At 34.7% G+C, this 23,747-nt stretch overlaps 1 protein-coding gene across 7 annotated transcripts in view; it reads right to left on the reverse strand.

Annotated features, from left to right (window-relative positions):
• SNX24 (sorting nexin 24) overlaps positions 1-23,747 on the reverse strand; it is a 292,731-nt gene that overhangs the window by 149,601 nt on the left and 119,383 nt on the right. For all 7 annotated transcript variants that reach the window (XR_012471564.1, XM_074201089.1, XM_074201094.1 and 4 more), the window contains one exon: positions 12,126-12,209. Coding sequence is in view for 6 of the 7 variants with exons in the window: in XM_074201089.1 (XP_074057190.1) it covers positions 12,126-12,209 (84 nt within the window). In the remaining variant the exon portion in view is untranslated. The remainder of the gene's footprint in view (positions 1-12,125; positions 12,210-23,747) is intronic.

A 23,747-nucleotide genomic window follows, 5' to 3' on the forward strand; every position in this document is an offset into this window, starting at 1 on the left:
TCACAGCATGACTAATATGGAAATTTGTGTAACATAATTGTGCACTGTTGACCTCTAATAACTAATTCCATTGTATCAAAGGTGTGTAGACATTCTGAAAGAGAAATTTACATTTGCAGAGGGCTTGGCATACTTAATAAGCCACACAGAGAGATCCTGGGTTTGGGAGGAACCATCCCTGTTGGCATGTCCTCCTGGATATAATTTCCTGTGGAACCTCCTAGATCCCAGCCTAGGTTGAAGACCAACTCTCTTCCTTTGATGAACAAGCCAAAGGTAGCTTTTCGGATCCCACTTTCTGATAGTGGAAGGTATAGAAAAATCCATTTCATAGCTGTATCTTTTGAGGTTTGGCTTTCAAGTCAGACTCCACCTACATGTTTGTGTAATCTGCAAACTTAGAGAAATATTAATAAATGTATTTGTTAATCTAATTCTCTTTTGTTCTTTCTTAAGGTCAAACTCTGGAGGTTAACATTTGCCCCTTATTAGGACAAACCCTAAGTATTAACAGATATTTAATCTAATATCAATTTTGGGGGGATTTTTGCAAAGTAATGGGGATAAATGACTTGCCCAAGATCACATACCTAATTAAATATTAAATGCCTGAGGCTGCATTTGAACTCAGGTCCTCTGGACTCCAGAGCCAGTGCTCTAACCACTGTGACATCTAATTGCCCCTGAGCTATCTATTTTTTAAGGTCAAAACTCAGTGTGAACCTGGAAGGGAGAAAATTTTACAAAATGAATGCTGAAAACTATCTTTACATATATTGGAAAAATAAATTTAAAAACTGAAGAGAAAAAAAGAATCCAAAAATAAATAAATTCTTGTTACCCTAACTGAAATTTGGCTTTTTGATTCATGAGTGACTGTTTTTTGCTTTTAAGTCTTGAACCCTAATGTTAAGGATTAGCCTAATTTAGTCTTGTCCTATAATACAGGGCATTGATCAGGAAAGTATTTTTTTAAGTAAAGGGCTCATGATTAAATTCAATTTTAAGTGGGATAAGATTGTTGTAGAATAGGGAGGTCCAACCTTTTAGCTCTTCTGGGTTGCTCAGTCAAACAGAAACATGTCAAGACAAATAAGAAAAGAACTATCTACAAACAAAATATGTGGAAAAAATAAATTGAAGATTATCCCAGAGGTAAGGCATTAAAAAGAAAGAGTTCTTATAGAAGGTGTGGTTTTAGCTATGATTTAAGAGTAGAGTTCTAAATATGGAGCAAGCCAATTAAGATGCCCAACTGAAAGGGAATTTCCTATGGGAAGAACAAAAAAGAGGAAGTGTCACTGGACCATGGAGTAGGTGAATGAGAGTAAGGATCTTGGAAAGATGGGTCATGAAGAGCTTGAAATGCAAGATTTTGTTTGATCCTAGAAGTAACTAGATCCTAGAAGGATGGTCACTGGAATTGATTTGCATTTTAGGAAGATTAAATGGACAGCTAAGTGGAGGATAGACCATAATGGAGAAAGACTTGAGGTAGGGAGATCAATCTATAGTCCAAATATAAGGTGATGAGAGCCTATTCCAGGGTGATGGCGGTGTCAGACAAGAGAAGGAAGAACATACAAAGGAATTTGCAAAGGTTGGATCAGCAAAGACTAGGTTTTGACTGGAAAGGGTAAGGAACTGAAGATAGTACTTAAGTTGCAAGCCTGAGTAAATGGGAGGAAACTGGTACCCTGAAACAATAAAAGAGGTAGAGGGAAGGATTTGGGAGAAAAGATAATTTGGATGTGCTGAGTTTAAAATGTCTACAATGGTGATGTCAAGCAAATAGAAGCCAAATATTGAAGTAGAAAAGCACAAATGAACACTATCTATGTGGTACTGAATTTTTTATTTATTTTGTTAAACATTTTCCAATTACATATCAATCTGGTTCAAGCTGAATAGTAGTTCTGCAGGTTACTTGGAACCTGGGTATTAAGTCTGAAACCTCACATCGACAAAATATCAAATTTGAGACATCCCAAAAGAAATTAAAGATGTGAGGAAGCAGGTCAGAAGGGCAGTGAGGGGTGGAGAAATATCTAATCATCACCTGCATAGAGATAACTACATTACAGGGAACTTTTGAGAAGAAGAGACCTAGGACAAACCATGAGAGGATTTATCCAATAAAGGTGCTAGAGGAGTGGTAGTCACATAGGCAGGAGGAGAGCCATGAGAGTAGTATGGAAGAGCTTAAGAGAGAAAAGAATATGAACATGTCCATAAATTGAGGAATGGCTAAAAAACTTATGGCATATGAATGCATAATACTCCAATTATTATTCTATAATAAATGATGAACAGGCAGATTTAACAAAAACCTGGAAAGACTTAGATGAACTGATGCTGAGTAAAGTGAGCAGAACCAGGAGAACATTGCACACCTTAACACAATACTGTGTGATGATCAATTATGATAGACTTAGTTCTCATAAATACAGTGATCAAAGACAATTCTAAAAGTCTTATGATGGAAAATGCCATCCACATCCTGACAAAGAACTATGGAATCTAAATGCAGATCAATTTTCACTCTTTTTTAGAAATATTTTATTCATTTTGAGTTTTACAATTTTCCCCCTTCATTCTTGCTTCCCTGCCCCCACCCCCCAGAGAATGCTTCTGTTAGTGTTTACATTTTTTCCATGGTATACATTGATCTCACTTGAATGTGACAAGAGAGAAATCATATTCTTAAGGAAGAAAAATAAAGTATGAGATAGCAAAATTAAATAATAAGATAAGTTTTTTTCCTTCTAATTTGAAGGTAATAGTCTTTGGTTTTTGTTCAAACTCCACAGTTCTTGCTCTGGATACAGGCGGATAGCCCAAAATTGTCCATTTGTTGCACTAATAGAATGAGCAAGTCCATCAAGGTTGAACATCACCCCCATGTTGCTGTTAAGGTATACAATATTTTTCTGGTTCTGCTCATCTCACTCAGCATCAGTTCATGCGAATCCTTCCAGGATTCCCTGAATTCCCATCCCTCCTGGCTAATAGAACAATAGTGTTCCATCACATAAATATACTAGTTTGTTAAGCCATTCCCCAATTGAAGGACATTCACTTAATTTCCAATTCTTTGACACCACAAACAGGGCTACTATGAATATTTTTTGTACAAGTGATGTTTTTATCCTTTTTCATCATCTCTTCAGGGTATAGACCCAGTAGTGGTATTGCTGGATCAAAGGGTATGCATATTTTTGTTGCCCTTTGAGCATAATTCCAAATTACTCTCCAGAAAGGTTGGATGAGTTCACAGCTCTACCAACAATATGTTATTTTCCCAGATTTCCCACATCCCTTACAACATTGATCATTGTCCTTTCTGGTCATATTGGCCAGTCTGAGTGGTGTGAGGTGGTATCTCAGAGATGATTTAATTTGCATTTCTCTAATAAGTAAAGATTTGGAGCAATTTTTCATATGATTATGGACTGCTTTGATCTCCTTATCTTATCCTTATCTTATTTCATATCCTTTGACCATTTGTTAACTGGGGAATGGCTTCTTTTTTTGAAAATTTGACTCAGTTCTCTGTATATTTTAGAAAAGAGTCCTTTGTCAGAAATAATAGTTGCAAAAAAGTGTTTCCCAATTTACTACATTTCTTTTGATGTTGATTGCAGTGATTCTGTCTGTGCAAAAGCTTTTTAATTTAATGTTTAAATGATGTTCTCCATCTCTTCCTTGGTCATAAACTGCTTCCCTTTCCATAGATCTGACAGGTAAACTACTCCTTGATTTTCTAGTTTGCTTATGTTTTTTATGTCTAAATCCTGTATCCATTTGGATCTTATCTTGGTATAGGGCATGAGGTGGTCTAATCCAAGTTTCTTTCATACTAACTTCCAATTTTCCCAACAGTTTTTATCAAAGAGAGTGTTTTTATCCCAATAGCTGGACACTTTGGGGTTATCAAACAGCAGATTACTATAATCGTTTCCTGCTATTGCACCCAGTCTATTCCACTGATCCACCACTCTATTTCTTAGCCAATATCAGACAGTTTTGATGAGTGATGCTTTATAATATAATTTTAGATCTGGTAAGGCTAAGTCATTTCTTTTGCACATTTTTATTGAATCCATGAAAATTCTTGACTTTTTATTTCTCCATATAAATTTACATACAACTTTTTCTAACTGATTAAAGTAATTTTTTTGTAATTTTGATTGGTAGGGCACTAAACAAGTAGTTTAGTTTTGGCAGAATTGTCCTTTTTATTATATTAGCTCGACCTATCAATGAACAGTTGACGTTTGTCCAGTTATTTAAATCTGATTTTATTTGTGTGGGAAGTGTTTTGTAATTATTTTCAAAAAGTTTTTATGTATGCCTTGGCAGGTAGACTCCCAGGTATCTGATATTGTCTGAGGTTACTCTGAATGGGATTTCTCTTTCTAGCTCTTTCTGCTGTATCTTGCTAGTCATATATAGAAATGTTGAGGATTTATGAGAGTTTATTTTATATCCTACTATTTTGCTAAAGTTGCTAATTATTTTTAGTAGATTTTTAGATGATTTTTTGGAAATTCTCTAGGTATGTCATGTCATCTGCAAAGAGTGAGAGTTTTGTCTCTTCTTTCCCAATTCTAGTTCCTTCAATTTCTTTTTCTTCTTTTATTGCTGAAGCTAACATTTCTAATACAATACTGAATAGCAGTGGTGATAATGCACATCTTTGTTTCATCCCTGATCTTATTGGGAATGCCTCTAGCCTATCCCCAATGCATATAATGTTTGTTGACAGTTTCATCATGATACTGCTAATCATTCTAAGGAATATTACTGTTATTCCTATGCTCTCTAAGTGTTTTTTAGTAGGAATAGGGTTGCATTTTGTCAAAGGCTTTTTTCCATCATCCACTGAGATAAACATAGGATTTCTGATAGGTATGTTATTGATATAATTAATTATTCCTACAGTTTTCTGAATATTGAACCAACCCTGCATTCCTGGGATAAATCCTACTTGATCATAATGTATTATCCTAGTGATAACTTGTAATCATTTTGCTAAAATTTTTAAGATTTTTGCATCTATATTCATCACGGAGATAGGTCTATCTATAATTTTCTTTCTCTGTTTTAACTCTTCCTGGTTTAGGTAACAGCACCATATTGGTGTTATAGAAAGGGTTAGGCAGAGTTCCATCTTCACCTAGTTTTCCAAAGAGTTTATATAGAATTGGAACCAAATTGTTCCTTAAATGTTTGATAGAATTCACTTGTGGATCCATCTGGTCCTGGAGATTTTTTCTTAGGGAGTTCAATAATGGTTTGTTGTATTTCTTTTTCTCCTCTTCATTTAACCGGGGCAATGTTTATTTTTGTAAATATTCATCCATTTCACTTAGATTGTCAAACTTATTGGCATAGAGTTGGGCAAAATAATTTTGAATTATTACTTTAATTTCCTCCTCAATGGTGGTGAGTTCACCATGTTCATTTATAGTATTAGCAATTTGGTTTTCTTTTTTCTTTTTTTCTTAATCAAATTGACCAGAGGTTTATCAATTTTACTGGGTTTTTTTTCATAAAACTGGCTCTTGGTTTTATTTATTAGTTCAATAGTTTTCTTGCTTTTAATTTTATTAATTTCTCCTTTAATTTTTTTAATTTCTAATTTGGTATTTGATTGGGGTCTTTAAGTCATTCTTTCTATAATTTTTTAGCTGCATATTTAAGTTCATTGATTTCTTCTTTCTCTAATTTATTCATGTAAGCATTTAAAGATATATTATCTCTCCTGACAGCCACCTTGAGTGTATCCCATAGGTTTCAGTATGTTGTTTCATTACTGTCATTATCTAGCATGAAATAATTAATTCCTTTTCTAATGTATTACTTGATCCACTCATTCTTTAAAATAAGTTATTTAGTTTCTAATTAATTCTGGGTCTATATCACCCTGGTCCAGTATTGCATATGATTTTTATTGCATTATGATCTGAGAAAGATGTATTCATTATTTCTGCCTTTCTGCAGTTGATCATTAGGTTTTTATGCCCTAGTACATGGTCAATTTTTGTGTAAATGCCATGTACTGCAGTTAAAAAAAAGTATAGTCCTTTCAATATCCATTCAATTTATTCCACAGGTCTATCATATCCAGGTTTTCTAACAATCTATTTACCTCCTTAATTTCCTTCTGGTTTATTTTATGATTTGATTTATCTAATTCTGAGAGCAGGAAGTTGAGGTCTCCCACTAGTAGAGTTTTGCTGTCTATGTCTTCCTGTAGTTCTTTCAACTTCTCTAAGAATTTGGATGCTGTCGCATTGGGTGCATACATATTCAGTATTGAAATCACTTTATTGTCTATGGTACCTTTTAGGAGGATATAGTTTCCTTCCTTATCTCTTTTAATGCTATCTATTTTTGCAGCTGCTTTGTCTGAGATAAGGATTGCTACCCCTGCTTTTTTCACTTCACCTGAAGCAAAACATATTAAGCTCCAAACTTTTACCTTTACTCTATATATGTATCTCTCTGCTTCAAATGAGTTTCTTGTAAGCAGCATATTGTAGGATACTGATTTTTAATCCACTCTGCTATTTGCTTACATTTTAAGGGAGAGTTCATCCCACTCATATTCAAAGTTATAATTACTATTTATTGCCCTCCATGCTATCTTCCTCCTGTTTGTATTTTTCCCCTTTATCCATATTCCCTAGTATTTTGTTTCCGAATACCCCCACCTTCAGTGTTTTTGCCCTCTTATATCAACCCCCTCCCCTTTCTTTCCCCTTTCCCTTTTCCCCTTCTTCTCTTCCTTCTGTTAGTTCCCCCTTTTGTCCCCCTCCCCGTCCCCCTTTTCCCTTTTAATGCTTGAAAGGTAAGATAAGTTTCTTAACTTAATTGAGTGTGTCTAAATTAACTTTAAGCCAAATCTGATGAGATGGAGATTCAGGTGGTTCTCATCTCCTCCCTTCTTCCCCTCAATTACAATAGGTCTTTTGTACCTCTTGATGTAATGAAATTTATACCATTCAGTCTCCTCCATCTTCCCATCTCCTTATTGTCCCCCTTTTTAAGGAGGTATTGTTTTTAAATCATTCTGAGCGACAGAAAAGTTATGAATGTCCATCACTTCTGGCTAGGTATATTCTCTCTAATAGAGTTACAATTCTCAAGAGTTATGAGAATCTTTCTCCCAAGTGGGTATATAGCCAGTTTCATCTTATTGGATAGCAGTTTTTTTCTTTACCCCCTTTTTTTAACTTTTTCATGTGTCTCTTGAGCCTCCTGTTGTCCAAATTTTCTATTTAGCTCTCCATGATGAAAAATTGGAAGTCTCCCATTTCATTAAATGTCCATCTTGTCCCCTGGAAGAGAAGGCTCATCTTTGCCAGGTAGTAGATTCTCAGTTGCATTTCAAGCTCCCTTGCTCTTCAGAATATCACATTCCAGGCCTTTCAATCCCTCAATGTTGTTGTGGCTAGGTCCTTCATAATCCTTATGGTGGCTCCTTGATATTTAATTTTTTTTTTCTTTCTGGCTGCTTGTAGGATTTTTCTTTTATCTGATAGTTCTGGAATTTAGCCACAACATTCCTTGGTGTTTTCATTTTAGGATCTCTTTCTGAAGGGGATGGATGTATTCTTTCAATAACTATTTGCCCTCTGGTTCCATGATATCAGGACAATTTTCCATCTCTTAATATTAAGTCCAGGCTTTTTTTCTCTTCAATGTTTTCATGAAGGCCTATAATTCTCAGATTCTCCCTTGTTGATCTGTTCTTGAGGTCAGTGGTTTTGCTTATGAGGTATTTTACAATTTCTTCTTTTGATCTTTTGATTTTGTTTAATACAATCTTGTCTCATGAAGTCATTAGTTACTGTCGATTCCATTCTTTTTTTAAGAGAAGATTTTTTTTCATTTATCTTTTGCAACTCCTTTTCTGGTTGGTCAATTCTATTTTTGAAGGAGTTTTCCATTTGCCCAAGTGTAGTTTTGAGAGAATCATTTTCTTTTTTGCATTTGCCCAATTGAAGATCTGAGAGTTATTCTCATTTTGTATATGTCCAATTGTATTTTCCAAGGATTTGTTTTCTTGTTGCAAGATGTTAATTTTCTCTTCCAACTTGTTAATTTTCTCTTGAGTTTCTTTTCCCAGTTTTTCAAATTGATTTTTAAACTCCTTCCTTATTTCTTCAAGGAAGTCTTTCTGGGCTGGAGACCAATTCATATTCTCTTCAGCAGTGCTAGATCTCTCTGAGTTAGAATCTGTTCCTTCTAAGTATTTCTCCATGCACCCCCCCCTTTCTCTGGCCTTTCTTCATATTTCTAAGATCTTGTATTGCAGGGGGGTGGGGTGGCTCTCCGAGGTTTGCTTTTGAAGTTCCTAGAGGCTTTGTTCACTTGGCTTAGTAATTTGAAGGATCAGACAATAGGAGGTGCTGGTTGCTTTCTCTGGAGTGTTCCGGGGCCCTCAGCAGCAGGGTCTGAGTTGACCTTAAACACTGGGCTGGGCATGGAAGGCAGAGAGAGGGTTAATCTCTTTCCATTGAGTGAACTCTGTTGACCAAGCTTTAACCTGAGGGGGTGGGGGATTGTTTGTTGTTTGTTCTGGGAAAAGGGCTTCACTGAAAGTATAGAGCTCAGGTCCCCAGCCCAGCTGGTTGTTCTCCAGGCATGCACTGAAACTCTGTGCTGGAACTCACCCTCCTGTAGCTCCTCTCCCCCGGGGCCAAAAACTGCACAGCTAAAGTTGGATCTCACACCACACCACCACTCACCAAATTCTCTATGGCTGACGCTGGCCCTCTGGTTTCCCACAGCTGCTGTCCCAGAGTCAAAGCTCCGCTCCTGTCTCCTGGTTCACCTATAGTCCCCTGAGACAGACCTTTTTGGTAAGGGTTCTTCTCCTAGCTTCTCTTTCTGGGTTTTGTCGATCAAATTTCTATTAAGAGGTTTCTTTCATGTTGTTTCTGAGGGGAAAGAGGTGTACTTAACACAATGCCTGTCTTCTATCCAACATCTTGGCTGGATGTCCAATTTTCACTTTTTACAATTTTGGGGTTTTTTTTTTTCCTTTCTTAATATTTTCCCCCTTTTCTTCAGATTCTTCTTTCACAGGATAAATAACATGGAAATACATGTAACATGACTGTACATAAATAACCTATATAAGATTACTTGTTATCTTAGAGAAATAGAAGGGAGGAAACTTTACAAAAATGAATGCTGTAAACTATCTTTATACTTAATTAGAAAAAGAAAAAAGAAAGAGTAACAAGGAAAGAGGATGACTAAGTGTCAAAGGCTTCAGTAGTCAAAAAAGATGAAGACTGCAAAAAGGTCATTAGAATTAAGTGATCATTAGTAACTTTGTAAAGAATACTTTTGGTGGAATGATAAAGTCAGAAGTTAAACTATAAAGACTTAAAAATAGAAGAGGAAAAGAACTGAAACCTCTATTATAGATAGTCTTCTCAACTATAGCCATAAAAGGAAAGAAAGATTAAAGATGATTACTAGCAGTGATGAACAAATGAGTCTGTTTTGAGGACAGAAAGGACAGGAGCGTGTCTGTAGGTAGTAAGGAAGTGGCCCATAAATGGGGAGATTTAAGATTGATTAAGTAGGAGTGTAGTGATGATAGAGAGGGCAGTCTGCTGAAGAAGATGTAATGGAATGGGAATCATTTGGAAATATCAAGATTTTGCCTTGGCAAGGAGAAGGCTCATTTCTTTGTAGGTAACAGGGATAGAAGAAATAATGGTAGAAAGTATCTTAATGATGTAAGAAGAGGTAGAGAGAGGCAGAAGATCTCAGAGAATAGCCTAAATTTTTTTTAGTGAAATATGAAACTCAGAAGGGGGGGGAGAGACTTGAAAACAAATGGAAAGTTTTAGAAAAGCTATTACATAGAGAAGGATTGTAGATTGATTAAGGAGATGTGAAAGGAAACCCTCGTCACACAGATCTAGTTAGGATTAGGTAGCACAAATATGTAGTGTTAATGATGTTAAGGTTTCTATCTATTCTACAAGTCTCTGGCATCTGACATTCTTTCTTAGTTAACTATACTGCCTCATTGTTATCACAGGATCATGAAATAACTGGATCATAAGTTATGACCGGGAGGAAACTGCACACAACTCATGAGTATGAGGTAGAATTTTATTTTAGATCTTTCTGAATATAAATCTGGTACCCTAACTACTACACACTACTCTCCTAATTTTTTCCCCATCTTTGCTTTAAAGTCATTAAGGATCAGAATGAAGTTCATATTTTTTTATTTTTTTTTATTTTAGGCAATGGAGCTAAGTGACTTGCCCAAGGACACACAACTAGGCAATTATTAAGTGTCTGAGGCCAGATTTGAACTCAGGTACTCCTGACTCCAGGGCTGGTATTCTATCCACTGTGTGACCAGCTGCTCCAATTTTTGGTTTTTTCTATTTTGACAACTATTTTTAATACAACTGATTTATTCTGTAATTAATTTAAAAACATTATTCTAAGAAGGGTTCCAGAGGTTTCATCTAACTCCCAAAGGGGCCCATAACACTAAAGATTAAGAACTCATGGACTATTAGATTAATCAAGAGGGTAAGGAAGTCTTACAAGTTGTATACAAAAAAATTAATTTTACAAGTGTAAGATGGGAGTGTCATAGCTAAACAACACTTATTCTGCAAAAGTTATGGGACTTTTAGTGTACTACAGGTTCACTAAGAATCAGCAATGTAGTGTAATCGGCAAAAAAAACACTAACGCTATTGTATTCATTGTGAAAAATAGAGCCTTTTAGGAATACCAGGAAAATAGATCTATCACATTCTTCCATTATAAAATATCATCTGAGGTACTGTGTTCAGTTCCGTGTGTGTGTGTGTGTGTGTGTGTGTGTGTATTAACTTAAATACATATATAAGTACATATAAGATAATATTTATAAGGTGTTTTTTAAGTGGTTCTCTCTCTCTCTCTCTCTCTCTCTCTCTCTCTCTCTCTCTCACACACACACACACACACACACACAGACATACAAACACACTTCTAGAGGGCAGACAATCATGATGGAAGGGCCTTGAGTCTATTACCATTTGGGGATCTTATAAAGGAACTGTGGCTATTTAAGAAGAGAAGATTCAAAAGGAACACAATAAGATCAAGGGGAACACGATAACCATTTTCAAGCATTTGAAGGGCTATCATGCAGAGAAGGAATCAAACTTGCTTCATTTATCCTATAGGGCAGAGCCAGAAGTAATGAGTAAAAATTTCAAAGACGTCAATTTAAACTTGATGTCAGGAAAAACTTATTGAAAGTCAGATTTGTCCAAAAGTTGAATGGCTACCTAAAAAGGTGGAGTAGTACCCCCTTCTCCCTGTAATTCAGCTAGAGACTAAATTGCCAAGTGGTGGCTATGCTATAGTGCAGTTTTCTTTTATGCATGCATAGGTTGGACTAGAAGACCAATGAGGTCCATTATAATTCTCGAATTCTGTGATTCTATTATACATCTACTAAATTAAAATCCAAATTTCTTTCAAAAGTAAATGTATGATTAACTATAACCTGTATATATCAAAAAGAAAAAAGATTACATAAGTGAAATGAATAAAAAAGTTTTTTTTTAAAGGAAGCAAGAAAGGTAAGAATTTTCTTTTATGTTGCAAAAAGCATTCTATATATTCAAATATGGATAATCTCTTTTTTGGTACAAATTTAAAGTAAAAAAGTTGTAAAAATACAAAAAAATAAAATCAATGTTCAAAAAATATTTTTCCATACAAAGATAACATTTTGCTTTTCAAAGAATACAAAGTATTTATCATTACTAAGATACTCCAATCAATACTTCAAAATTATGATTCAAAATAATATGCTAATGATACTAACTAGGGAAAAAATCATTAAAAATCATTAAAAAGTTAAATCAATAAAAGTTTAATGAAGAGCACTTCAAAGTATACAAAATAGTTTAGGATGAAACAAATTATATTGCTCTATGAAATGTAATCAAACCTAGCTGTGTGGCCTTGGGCAAGCCACTTAACCCCATCTGCCTTGCAAAAAAAAAAAAAAACAGAAATGTAATTAATATGGAAAATAAGTTATACAGATTAAGCCAATAAAAAAAGGTTACCTTTTTATGCAGAGCATGAAATTCGCTGTACCTTTTTTCTACAAAATGCTTCCGTCCACTCATTAAGACTTCTATCTTAAAGACCTGAAAGAAAAAATTAAAGATAATACTTTCACCAATTCAATACATTCAATTGTCTCATTTTCTAAGTTTGGAATCAAGATATATTTTATCTTTTTAAATTACAATAGCTGATCCCTCAAAACTCAGGACACTCAGGAGACACTGGAGTAATAGCATTGATTAATGAGTATTATGAATAAATCTTTATCAGTAAGTCTTTTTACCCAACAAATTTATTAAACAATGAAGTTTACATATACTGAAAGAAACACTCATAGTGTATCATTTGTTAAGGTTTCCTTAAAATTAATGTGTTAAATAGGTCACTGAAATAAAAATAATAAGATTCTGTTTGGTAAACAATCACACATAAGTGAGTTCTAATATATATTTCAGTGACAAAGTATTATCTCTTCTGCAAAACAATAGCAGAAACAAGAGTAGATTTTGAGTTAATTTCATCCTAACCTGCATATTCATATAGCCTCAGCTGGGCTTATTCTCCTGCTTTCAACAAGAAAAAAAAATTGTAGTTAAGGTTCATTTTCCCTGCATGATACGAATGACAGCTTGTGCTTCTACCTCCAAAAGGTTGAAAGGCCAAATGAAAAGGCAGTCTGGATGCACTAATTAGTAACCACTAACATGACATTTTCTGGATTCTTAGGTCACTGGGTCAGGACCAAGGACAAGGGATGAGAAATATTGTGAAATGTTCATTAAAATACATTTTTAAAAAAAGCTCACTAAGGCTAAAAGGAAAAGTATTTTACTTTGATTTGATTGTTCACTTTTGCTGTTAAGTTTCTGATGCATTAAATTAAGCTAAGATTATCAATTATAACATTATAATGTTAATAATTTCACTTAGTATGAAAGTTCTAAAAAAGATCAAAGGCGTTCTTTCTTTAATCCATTAAAATGAGAGTTTTAGTATTATTTCAATTTATCATTCAAAATTATACTCCATTTGGGTAAGAAATACAAAATCAATGTAAAGGTTTCTGTGATGTTTGGTTGTACTTTTATTTTAATCTTTGTACTTTTTTATGTTTTACTCTAGAGTAAGAAAATTATGTCATCATTAAAAGAAATCTCAACATTAGAAAAAACATAGTATTTTCAAATTATGCTGTCTTGAGCCTTATACTTTTAGAAAAATATTTGAGATCATATTGTAAATTTTTTTTACTAATTTAAACTCTCAAATATTCAATTTAAACAATTTATTAGTACATATAAAAACTTCTTTACACATATGTATAAGCTCACTTCAAGAAAAAATATTTTCATTATTTCATAAAAAAAGCATTCCTTTTTCCAAAAACCATTCCAGGAATCAAATGAAGAAAATGCATTGAAAAACATAAGGATACAAGATTAGCCTCCAGTATAAATAAGGCTCGCTTTCAAACTTAAAATCCAGATTTAAATCAAACCAGATTAGTCATATTTTTTTTAAATGATCTGGGCATTAAGAAATAAATAAATAAAATTTTGATCTTTTACAAGTTACTACTAGATTCACCATCAAAACTATTCCCTTAATTAGCAGGTTTGTTAGAAAACCTCTGAAGAGAGGGGAAAAAAAATAATTAAAGAAATCATTATAGTTTCAATCTCTATATTACTTCTAAAAGTAATTTTTTTAATAAAGGCCGGGGATGAAATCCTCTTGCAGGGTTTGTCATGAAATGTATTTCCTGTTACCAATCAAGTATTCCAACATTAAGTGTCTTAGTTGCTCTTTATAAACATCAAATGCACTGGAGAAAAAACAAACACAGTAAATGTTTTGTTGGGCTTCCCTGCCCCCCCCTTCCTGGATCTTTCTCTTTCTCTCTCTCTGAAAGATCTGGCTTAGGAAATTAATTAATTTGTGGTTAGTGTCACTTTGATTACTATGCATGCTGAATGGATGCAAGAGTTAAGGAAGTAGAAATGGCAAAGTTCAGAAACTCAATGTATATTTTTTTGAGAGACTGATTGAAGAGTTGAACTAATTCCAAGTCTATGAATTTAGGAGATTAGAAGAATGGTAGTGCTTCACAAAAACAGGAAATTCAACGCAAAGAAGGTTTTGAAAAGATAATTTCTTTTTTATACCGTCTCCTGACGATTCAGTTTGAAATGTCCAAAATAGGTAATTAGTCACTTGGAACTGTAGCTCTGAAGAGATCAGATTACACATAAAGCTCTAAAAGTAATCTACAAAGAAATGTCAGAAAGAATAAATAGAGAAAAGGTGTCAAGATAGTTTTACTAGAAGCATTAATAAATGATGATCTAGCAAAGGAGACTAAGGACTGGCCAGAAATATAGGAAATGGAAGATAAAGTCATGTTATGGAAAACTAAAGATGAGAATATCTAGATCCTTGAGGGGCATCATCAGTGTATGCAAAAGTCAAAGATAAAAATTAAGAAAGGAATGAAATATAAACAAAACAAAACATAAACTGCAAATTAAATATGGAAATAATTAGAAAGCCAATACAAAGTAATTTGGGGAGGTGAAAGAATGAAAATTGATAGATGGTACTTGAACAAAACTCTGAGAAAACTAGGACTCATAATAGAATAGCAAGTAGGGTCGTTTTACTGGACCATAAAATATATAAGGGCAAGCCAGATCTAGACTCTACATTGGTAAAATCTATATTTGTAGATTTCATTTTTGACATTTATGTGGAAGATATATTGAAAATAATGAGACAAAAGAATAACAAGGAGGTTATTTCAATAGTATAAGTAAGAAGTAAAGAGAACCAGAACTAAAAATGGTAACTTTACACATGGAGAGAGAAAGGTATATTAGCATCACTACATATACAGGAATAACTATATTAAATTCACCATGGAATTAGGCAGGAACAAGGAGACGTTATTAAGAGGGTGAATAGATTTAGGATATTAATTTCAAGAAAAAGAAACTCCTAATTTGGAGAATGAATCAGAAAGAATGAAATAAAAGGAAGGAAAGGTCAAGAACATATGTTTAGAGAAAGGTAGGAGAAGAAATGAGCAGTGAAACCTAAACAGCTAGCTTCAAATATGGATCACTAGTGTTAAATGATTCTTCTCTCATCACACTCTTCTTGTTTGGGAAGAATAGGGTAAGGGCATGAAGAACAAAACATAAAAATAAGATTAAGGAAAATAATCAATGATCTATGACTAATGTAATAACTATGAGTGTAAGTAGGATCAACTCATCCATAAAACAAAAAAGTTCTAGGAATGGATTAGAAAACAGAATTCAATGATATATTTTATTATTTTTTGGCAATAAATACATTTAAAATAGAAAGAATCAAAAAGTTTATATAAGGGGCTAGAGTAAAATCTCTGTTGTGCTTTAGGTCAACTCAAAGAAGCATATTAACAACATGATCTTAAACAAGGCAGGAGTTTTTTGTTTTGAATAGATGAAGTAAAACAGGGAAGCTATATTATGCTCAAAGGCACCATAGATAATGAGTTAATATAAGCATTTAATAAATATAAATAAACAGCACCACTTAGCATTGAATCTAAATACTTAAAAGAAAAAGAACTAAATTGACAGTACAATTATAATATTTCAGATCTCAATATATCCTCCTCAGATCTAGAAAATATAAGGAAAAGATAAACAAGAAAGAAGTTAAAAGTTCTGAATAGAATTTAGAAAAGTTACATATTATAGACCTTTGATAATTACTTAGTTGGAATATAAAGGAAGAATAACTATATCTTAGACCTACATAGTACCTTTACAAAAATTAACTATGAATTAGAGCACAAAAAAGTCTCAAAAACAATTCAAATAAAGCAAATATATGCTAAAAAAGATCCTAAAAATTGTGCCTAATAAAAGACCTTTGAAGAAAAGATTAAAATAACTAGAAGTTAAATAATTTAATCCAAAAGAATTTGTGAGCCAAAGAACAAAGCACAAAAATTACAAAAAATTTCATTAAGGAAAATTATAATAATGAGCAAGATAGAAAACTTTGAGAATTCAGCCTAATATTGGCCAGGACTCAGGCAGTTAAACTTGATAATTTAGGTCTGAAAGTGGAATGAAATGAACTATCAATAATTCATTGAACAGTTGGGTTTTTTTTTTAAACTAAGATATAGCAGTGGGAAGATATTCAGAGCTGGGAAAAAAAGTTTATCTAGTATAAAAAGCATTGTTTCAACTGAGCAGTTTTTCAGGGTTGGTTATATAAACTAGTTCCCATCTGTTTATGTCCTTAATGTATTTGTACCTAGATGACCAGAAAACTATATTCCCCTGAGTTAATCAAATGTCAAAGACAGTTTCAATAGCTTGCATGGGAGAGGAATAGAGAGGAAGAAGGAAGAGGGGCTGGATATTGCTGTCACCACAAAGAGAAAACATACTGAGAGAAAAATCTAGATCTCTAAATACATTAATAAAATACTAACAGGAACCTCCAAAAAATACTAAGAGGAAAAATAAAGTCAACAAATGGAATCTGCAACTAAAATACAAAAACCAATCAGTTTCTCAGACCTAGAAAATCTGAAGACATTTTGAAAACAAATTAAAATGAAAAAATATTAAATAGATAAAACAAGGAATTTGTTTTCTTTTAAAGAAAAAGCATAATAGACGAAACATGGCTAGCTTTATTTTTAAAAGAAAGAAAATTATTTTCCCAACTGAAGTCAACAAAGTTGACATTTTAATGACATTATTAAAATCACAAAAGCATTAAACATAGTTAACAGAACAAGAGAATTCAAATAACCTAATCACAAAAAAAACAACTAAGCAATCCATGAGTTCCCCTTCCCCTAAACAATACAAGGAACAGATGAATTCCAAAGTGAATTCTATCAAAGAGTAAAAGAATAATTAATCATAATATTGAATGAACTGTTTGAAAAAAATAGGAAAAGAAATCCAACCAAATGCTTTGCATGATTCAAAAGAGACTGTGCTACCTAAATTTGGAAGAAACAAAGCAGAGAAAGAAAACTTGAGGCTAACATTTCTAATGAATAATGACAAAAAAATTTTAAATAAAATATTAGAAATACTATTTGGAATTATGACCAAGGGCCATAAAACCATGCAAACCCTATGACCTAGTAATACCGCTACTATATCTGTATCCCAAAGAAATAAAAAAAAATAGAAAAAAAGAAATTTCTAGGTACAAAAACATCTAAAGCAGCTCTTTTTTTGTGGTAGCAAAGAATTGAAAACCTAGGAGATATCCATAAATTGAGAAATGGCTGAACAAGATTATGGAATATGGCTGCAATGGAAAACTATTGTGGTATAAGAAATGACAAGACTTCTGGCCAAGATGGTGGAGGACTAACAGCCAAGATGGTGGAGAGAAGACAGGCACGGTTCTAAAGTCTCCTGATTTTTCCCCATCTATCCTATGAAACAAACCTCTTAAAAGAAATCCAACCCAGAAAGAAAAGCCAGGAGAAATCTACCTCAAGATTTGTCTCCCTCAGCAGCACTGGATGAATTTGGGCGGGTGAGTCTGGGCACAGAGGGCTGATCAGCTCCGATCAGCCAGATTAGCAGCTGAATTGGAGCCGGGGAGTCTGAGGGCCCAAGAGTCTGACCTGCTGGATCAGTGGCGGGGCTAGACGGAGGGGGCTTGAGTCAACTAGGGAGCAGGGGAGCACTGACCCTCTGGAGCTTGCCAACAAGGCTGGGGGGAGAGTTCTGGTGCAGGAGAGCTGTGGACACTATCCCTGGGCTCCTCAGGTCTGAGGAACTCTGAGTCCATGCCTCCATTGTGGCTGAGGCCTCTTCCCAGAACACACAATTGCAGACTACTTCTGCCTCAGGCCCAGGTGTGTGAGCAGAAGAATCAGCCCAGCTGGCAAACTAGGTAAAGGTAAAGCCCGCCATTGATTGAAGGCAAAAGGATTCATTAGCTCCAACTCCTCCCCGCAAGCTAAGGGAGAAGGCCTCAATCAAGGTCACAGACATGCCAGAGAAAGCAGCCAGCACCTCCTTCTGGCCAGCCAGAGAAACCACACTCAATGAGTAAAGCCTCTATTGATCCCAAGCCCCTGGGAACCAGCCCCTCCCCAACTCAAGGTTTTTAGCAAAATGAAGAAGGGTCAGTGGAAAGGTGGATCCATAGAAAAATTCTTGGAAGGGAAAGACCCAAACTCAGAGAGACCTAGAACCTCTGAGGAGAATAAGACCTGGTCTTCAACACAGAAAGACTTCCTTGAAGAAATAAGGAAGGAGTTTAAACATGAACTCGAAAATTTGGGAGAGACAATTAATACCTTGCAACAAGAAAACAAATCCTTAAAAGATACAATTGGACAAATACAAAATGAGAATAATTCTCTCAGACCCTCAATTGAGCAAATGCAAAAAGAAAATAATTCTCTCAAAACCTCAATTAGTCAAATGGAAAGCTCTTTCAAAAGTAGAATGGACCAATTGGATAAGGAGTTGCAAAAGGTTAATGAAGAAAACTCCTGTCTAAAAAAAAAAAGAATGGAGTCTGAAGAAACTAATGACTCCATGAGACATCAAGAGCCAGTTAAACAAAACCAAAAAACAGGAAAAAAATATAAAATACCTCATCAGTAAAACTACTGATCTTGAGAATAGGTCAAGGAGGGGCAACCTGAAAATTATTGGACTTCCTGAAAACATTGAAGAGAAAAAAGCTTAGACTTAATATTACAGGATCTAGTGATGGAAAACTGCCCTGATACCATGGAAATAGAGGGCAAAGTAGTTACTGAAAGAATACATGGATCCCCTCCAGAAAAAGATCCTAAAATGAAAACACCAAGGAATGTTGTGGCCAAATTCCAGAACTATCAGACAAAAGAGAAAATCCTGTAATCAGCCAGAAAGAAACAATTTAAATATCAAGGAGCCACAGTAAGGATTACACAGGACCTGGCTGCATCAACATTAAGGGATTGAAGGGCCTGTAACAAGATATTTTGACCAGCAAGGGAGCTTGAAATGCAGCCAAGAATCCACTATCCCACAAAGCTGAGCCTTCTCTTCCAGGGACATTTAACAAAATGGAATAATTCCAAAAATTCCTGATGAAAAGAGGAGAGCTAAATAGAAAATCTGGACATCAAACAGGAGGTTCAAGAGAGACACATAAAAAGGTTGAAAAAAAAGAGGGGGTGGTAAAAAAAATTGCTATCCAATAAGTTGAAACTGGCTTTATTCCAACATGGGGAAAAAAAGGTTCTCATAAATCTTGAGAATTGTAACTCTAACAGAGAGAATATACCTAGCCAGAAATGATGGACATTCATGACCTATCCATGAGACTGCTATCCAGTGGGATGCAACTGGCTTTAACCCCACTTGGGAGAAAAATTCTAATAACTCTCAAGAATTTTAACTCTATTAGACAGAATATACTTAGCTAGAAGTGACAGATACTCAGAATTTTCTATGACTCAGAATGATCTAAAAAACACTACCTCCTTAAAAAGGGGTACAGGAAGGAGACGGGAAGAGGGAGGGGATTGAATGGGGTAAATCTCATTACACTAAGAGATATAAAATGCCTAAGGTAATAGAGAGGAAGAAGGGAAGATATGAGAAACACCTGAATCTTCTCATCAGACTTGGCTTAAAGTCAACTTACACATACTTAGTCAACTTAAAAAAACATCTAACCTTTCAAGGATTAAAAGGGGGAAAGGGGAGGGGGGACAGAGAAAGGGAGGGGGAGTGGGGGGAAGGGGAACTAACAAAAGGAAGGGAAAAGGGAAAAAGAGAAAGGGGAAAGAAAGGGGAGGGGTGATACAAGAGGGCAAACACACTGAAGGGGGTGGTATTCAGAAACAAAATACTGGGGAATATGGATAAGGGGGGGGAGGGGAAAAATACAAACAGGGAAGAAAGGAGGGCAATAAAGATTTAATCATAACCTAACGTAAGCAAATAGCAGAGTAGATTAAAACTCTGAATCCTACAATATGCTGGTTACAAGAAACTCATTTGAAGCAGAGAGATAGATATAGAGCAAAGGTAAAAGGTTGAAGCAAAATACATTTTGCTTCAGCTGAAGTAAAAAAAAAGCAGGGATAGCAATCCTTATCTCAGACAAAGCAGCAGCAAAAATAGATAGCGTTAAAAGAGATAAGGAAGGAAACTTTATCCTCCTAAAAGGTACCATAGACAATAAAGTCATTTCAATACTGAATACATATGCACCCAATGGGACAGCATCCAAATTCTTAGAGGAGAAACTGAAAGAACTACAGGAAGACATAGACAGTAAAACTCTACTAGTGGGAAACCTCAACCTCCCACTCTCAGATTTGGATAAATCGAATCATAAAACAAACAAGAAAGAAGTTAAGGAGGTAAATAAATTGTTAGAAAAACTAGATATGGTAGACTTATGGAGGAAATTGAATGGGGATAGAAAGGAATATATACCTTTTTCTCTGCAGTACATGGAACTTATACAAAAATTGACCATGTACTAAGACATAAAAACCTAATGATCAACTGCAGAAAGGCAGAAATAGTGAATACATCCCATTCAAAGTAACCTCAGACAGTGTAAAATACTTGGGAGTCTATTTGCCAAGACAGACTCAGAATCTTTTTGAAAACAATTATCAAACACTTCTCACACAAATTAAATCAGATTTAAATAAAGGCAAATATCAACTGCTCATGGATAGGGAGAGCTAATACAATAAAAATGACAATTCTACCAAAACTAAACTATCTGTTTAGTGCCCTACCAATCCAAATTCCAAAAAATTACTTTAATGAGTTAGAAAAAATTATAAGTAAATTCATATGGAGAAATAAAATGTCAAGAATTGCCAGGAGCTTAATGAAAAAAAAATGCAAACGAAGGTGGCTTAGCACTACCCGATCTAAAATTATATTATAAAGCATCAGTCATCAAAACTGGTATTGGCTAAGAAATAGAGTGGTGGACCAGTGGAATAGACTAGGTGTAAAAGCAGGAGAGGAGTATAGTAATCTGCTGTTTGATAAACCCAAAGAGTCCGGCCACTGGGATAAAAACTCCTCTTTGATAAAAACTGCTGGGAAAATTGGAAATTAGTATGGAAGAAACTTAGATTAGACCAACACCTCACACCCTTTACGAAGATAAGATCCAAATGGTTACAGGACATAGACATAAAAAACAATACTACAAGCAAATTAGAAGATCAAGGACTAGTATACCTGTCAGATCTATGGAAAGGGGAACAGTTTATAACTAAGGAAGAGTTGGAGAATATCACTAAAAACCAATTAGATGATTTCGATTACATTAAATTAAAAAGCTTTTGCACAGATAAAACCAATGTAATCAAGATCAAAAGAAAAGTAGTAAATTGGGAAACAACCTTTACAATTAATGATTCTGACAAAGGACTCATTTCTAAAATATACAGAGAACTGAGTCATATTTTTAAGACAAATGGTCAAAGGATATGCAAAGGCAATTTAAAGATGAGGAGATCAAAGCAATCCATAGCCGTATGAAAAAATGCTCTAAATCATTAATTATTAGAGAAATGCAAATTAAAGCTTCTCTGAGGTACCACCTCACACCTCTCAGATTGGCTAGTATGACCAGGAAGGACAATGATCATTGTTGGAAGGGATGTGGGAAATCTGGGACACTATTACACTGTTGGTGGAGCTGTGAATTCATCCAATCCTTCTGGAGAGCTATTTGGAACTATGCCCAAAGGGCAACAAAAATGTGCATACCCTTTCACCCAGAAATACCACTACTGGATCTATACCCTGAAGAGATAAGGAAAAAGGGTAAAAACATTACTTGTACAAAAATATTTATAGCAGCCCTGTTTGTGGTGGCAAAGATTTGGAAATACAGTAAATGTCCTTCAATTGGGGAATGGCTTAGCAAACTGTGGTATATGTATGTCATGGAAAACTATTGTTCTATTAGAAACCAGGAGGGACAGGATTTCAGAGAAACCTGGAGGGATTTGCATGAACTGATCTGAGTGAGATGAGCAGAACCAGAAAAACACTGTACACCCTAACAGCAACATGGGAGTGATGTTCAAGCTTGAAGGATTTGCTCATTCCATCAGTGCAACAACTGGGAACAATGGCTCTCTGCAAAGGAGAGTACCATCTGTATCCAGATAAGGAGCTGTGGAGTTTGAGCAAAGTACAAGAACTATTCCCTTTAATTTGGGAAAAAAAAAAACCAGATATCTTATTGTCTGATCCAGTTCTGTTCTCTTTAAGGATATGATTTCTCTCTCATCACACCCAATTTGGATCAAGGTACAACATGGAAACAAAGTAAAGACTGACTGAGTGCTATCTGTGGGGTGGGGGTGGGGGGAGGGAAGCAAGATTGGGAGAAAATTGTAAAACTCAAATAATATCTTTAATAAAAATAAATAAATTAAAAAAAACTCCAGTCTCAGGCACTTAATAATTACCTAGCTATGTGGTCTTGGGCAAGCCACTTAACCCCATTGCCTTGCAAAAACCTAAAAAAAAAATAGCTTTGAGAACTGAATCAGTCATTCTGGAGAGCAAGCTGTGAGAACAAACCCTTTAATCCAGCAAAATCACTACTAGGTCTGTCTCCCAAGAGTTGTGTTTACTCTTTTGTTTTTTTTTTAAGGGGGTAGAAGGAACCTATTTTTACAAAAATAGCAGCTCTTTTTGTGCTAAGAATCAGAAATTGGGGAAAGGCTGAACAAGTTGTGGAATATGGTTGTAATGGAAGTATTACTGTGCCATAAGAAATAAAGAGCAGGATGATTTCAGAAAAACCTGGAAAGATTTATGATACAAAGTGAACTGATCAGAATCAGGAGAACACTGTAAACAGTGATATCACATTGTGAAATGCTCACCTATGAATGCTTTTTCCCATTCTTAGTACTACAATGATTCAAGACAATTCCAACGGACAAATGATGAATGTTATCTATCAGAAAAAGAACTAATGGAGGCTGAATGCAGACCAGTGTATATTATTTTTTCACTTTCTTTGGTTTTGATATGGAAATGTTTTACATAATCACACATGCATAGCCTATATCAGATTGCTTATCATCTCAAGAAGTGGGGTTGGGGAGGTGAGAAGAAATATAGTTTGGAACTCAAAACTTGACAATGAATACTAAAAATTATTTTTATACATAACTAGGAGAAAAATAAAATATTTTTAAAAAGAAAGAAAAGCCAATAAAATTTATTGTGCAGGGAGTGGACAGTCATTTATAGTAGAGGATGGGACAGTCTGGAATGGGCAGAAACTAGAGGGAAGGGAGAGCAATTAAGAGGCTGTTATTAGATGAAAGATAATGAGGGACTGAGCTAAGGTGGTAGCTGGGTCAGTAAAGAGAAGGTCTGGTGATATTTTGGATATTTTGGAAGCAGATATGTCATGATTTGAAAACTAAATCATAGTCTTAGAGACACAGAAGGCTTTTCTAAGTCACTCATCCAACTCCCTCCTCATTTTAAAGTTAAGGGAATTGAGTTTCAGGGCATCTGAAGCCAGTTCTTCTGACTCCAAATTCAACATTCTTCTATTATATTTTA

This window comes from Macrotis lagotis, chromosome X, assembly GCF_037893015.1.
Source record: "Macrotis lagotis isolate mMagLag1 chromosome X, bilby.v1.9.chrom.fasta, whole genome shotgun sequence".
Classification (NCBI taxonomy): domain Eukaryota; kingdom Metazoa; phylum Chordata; class Mammalia; order Peramelemorphia; family Peramelidae; genus Macrotis; species Macrotis lagotis.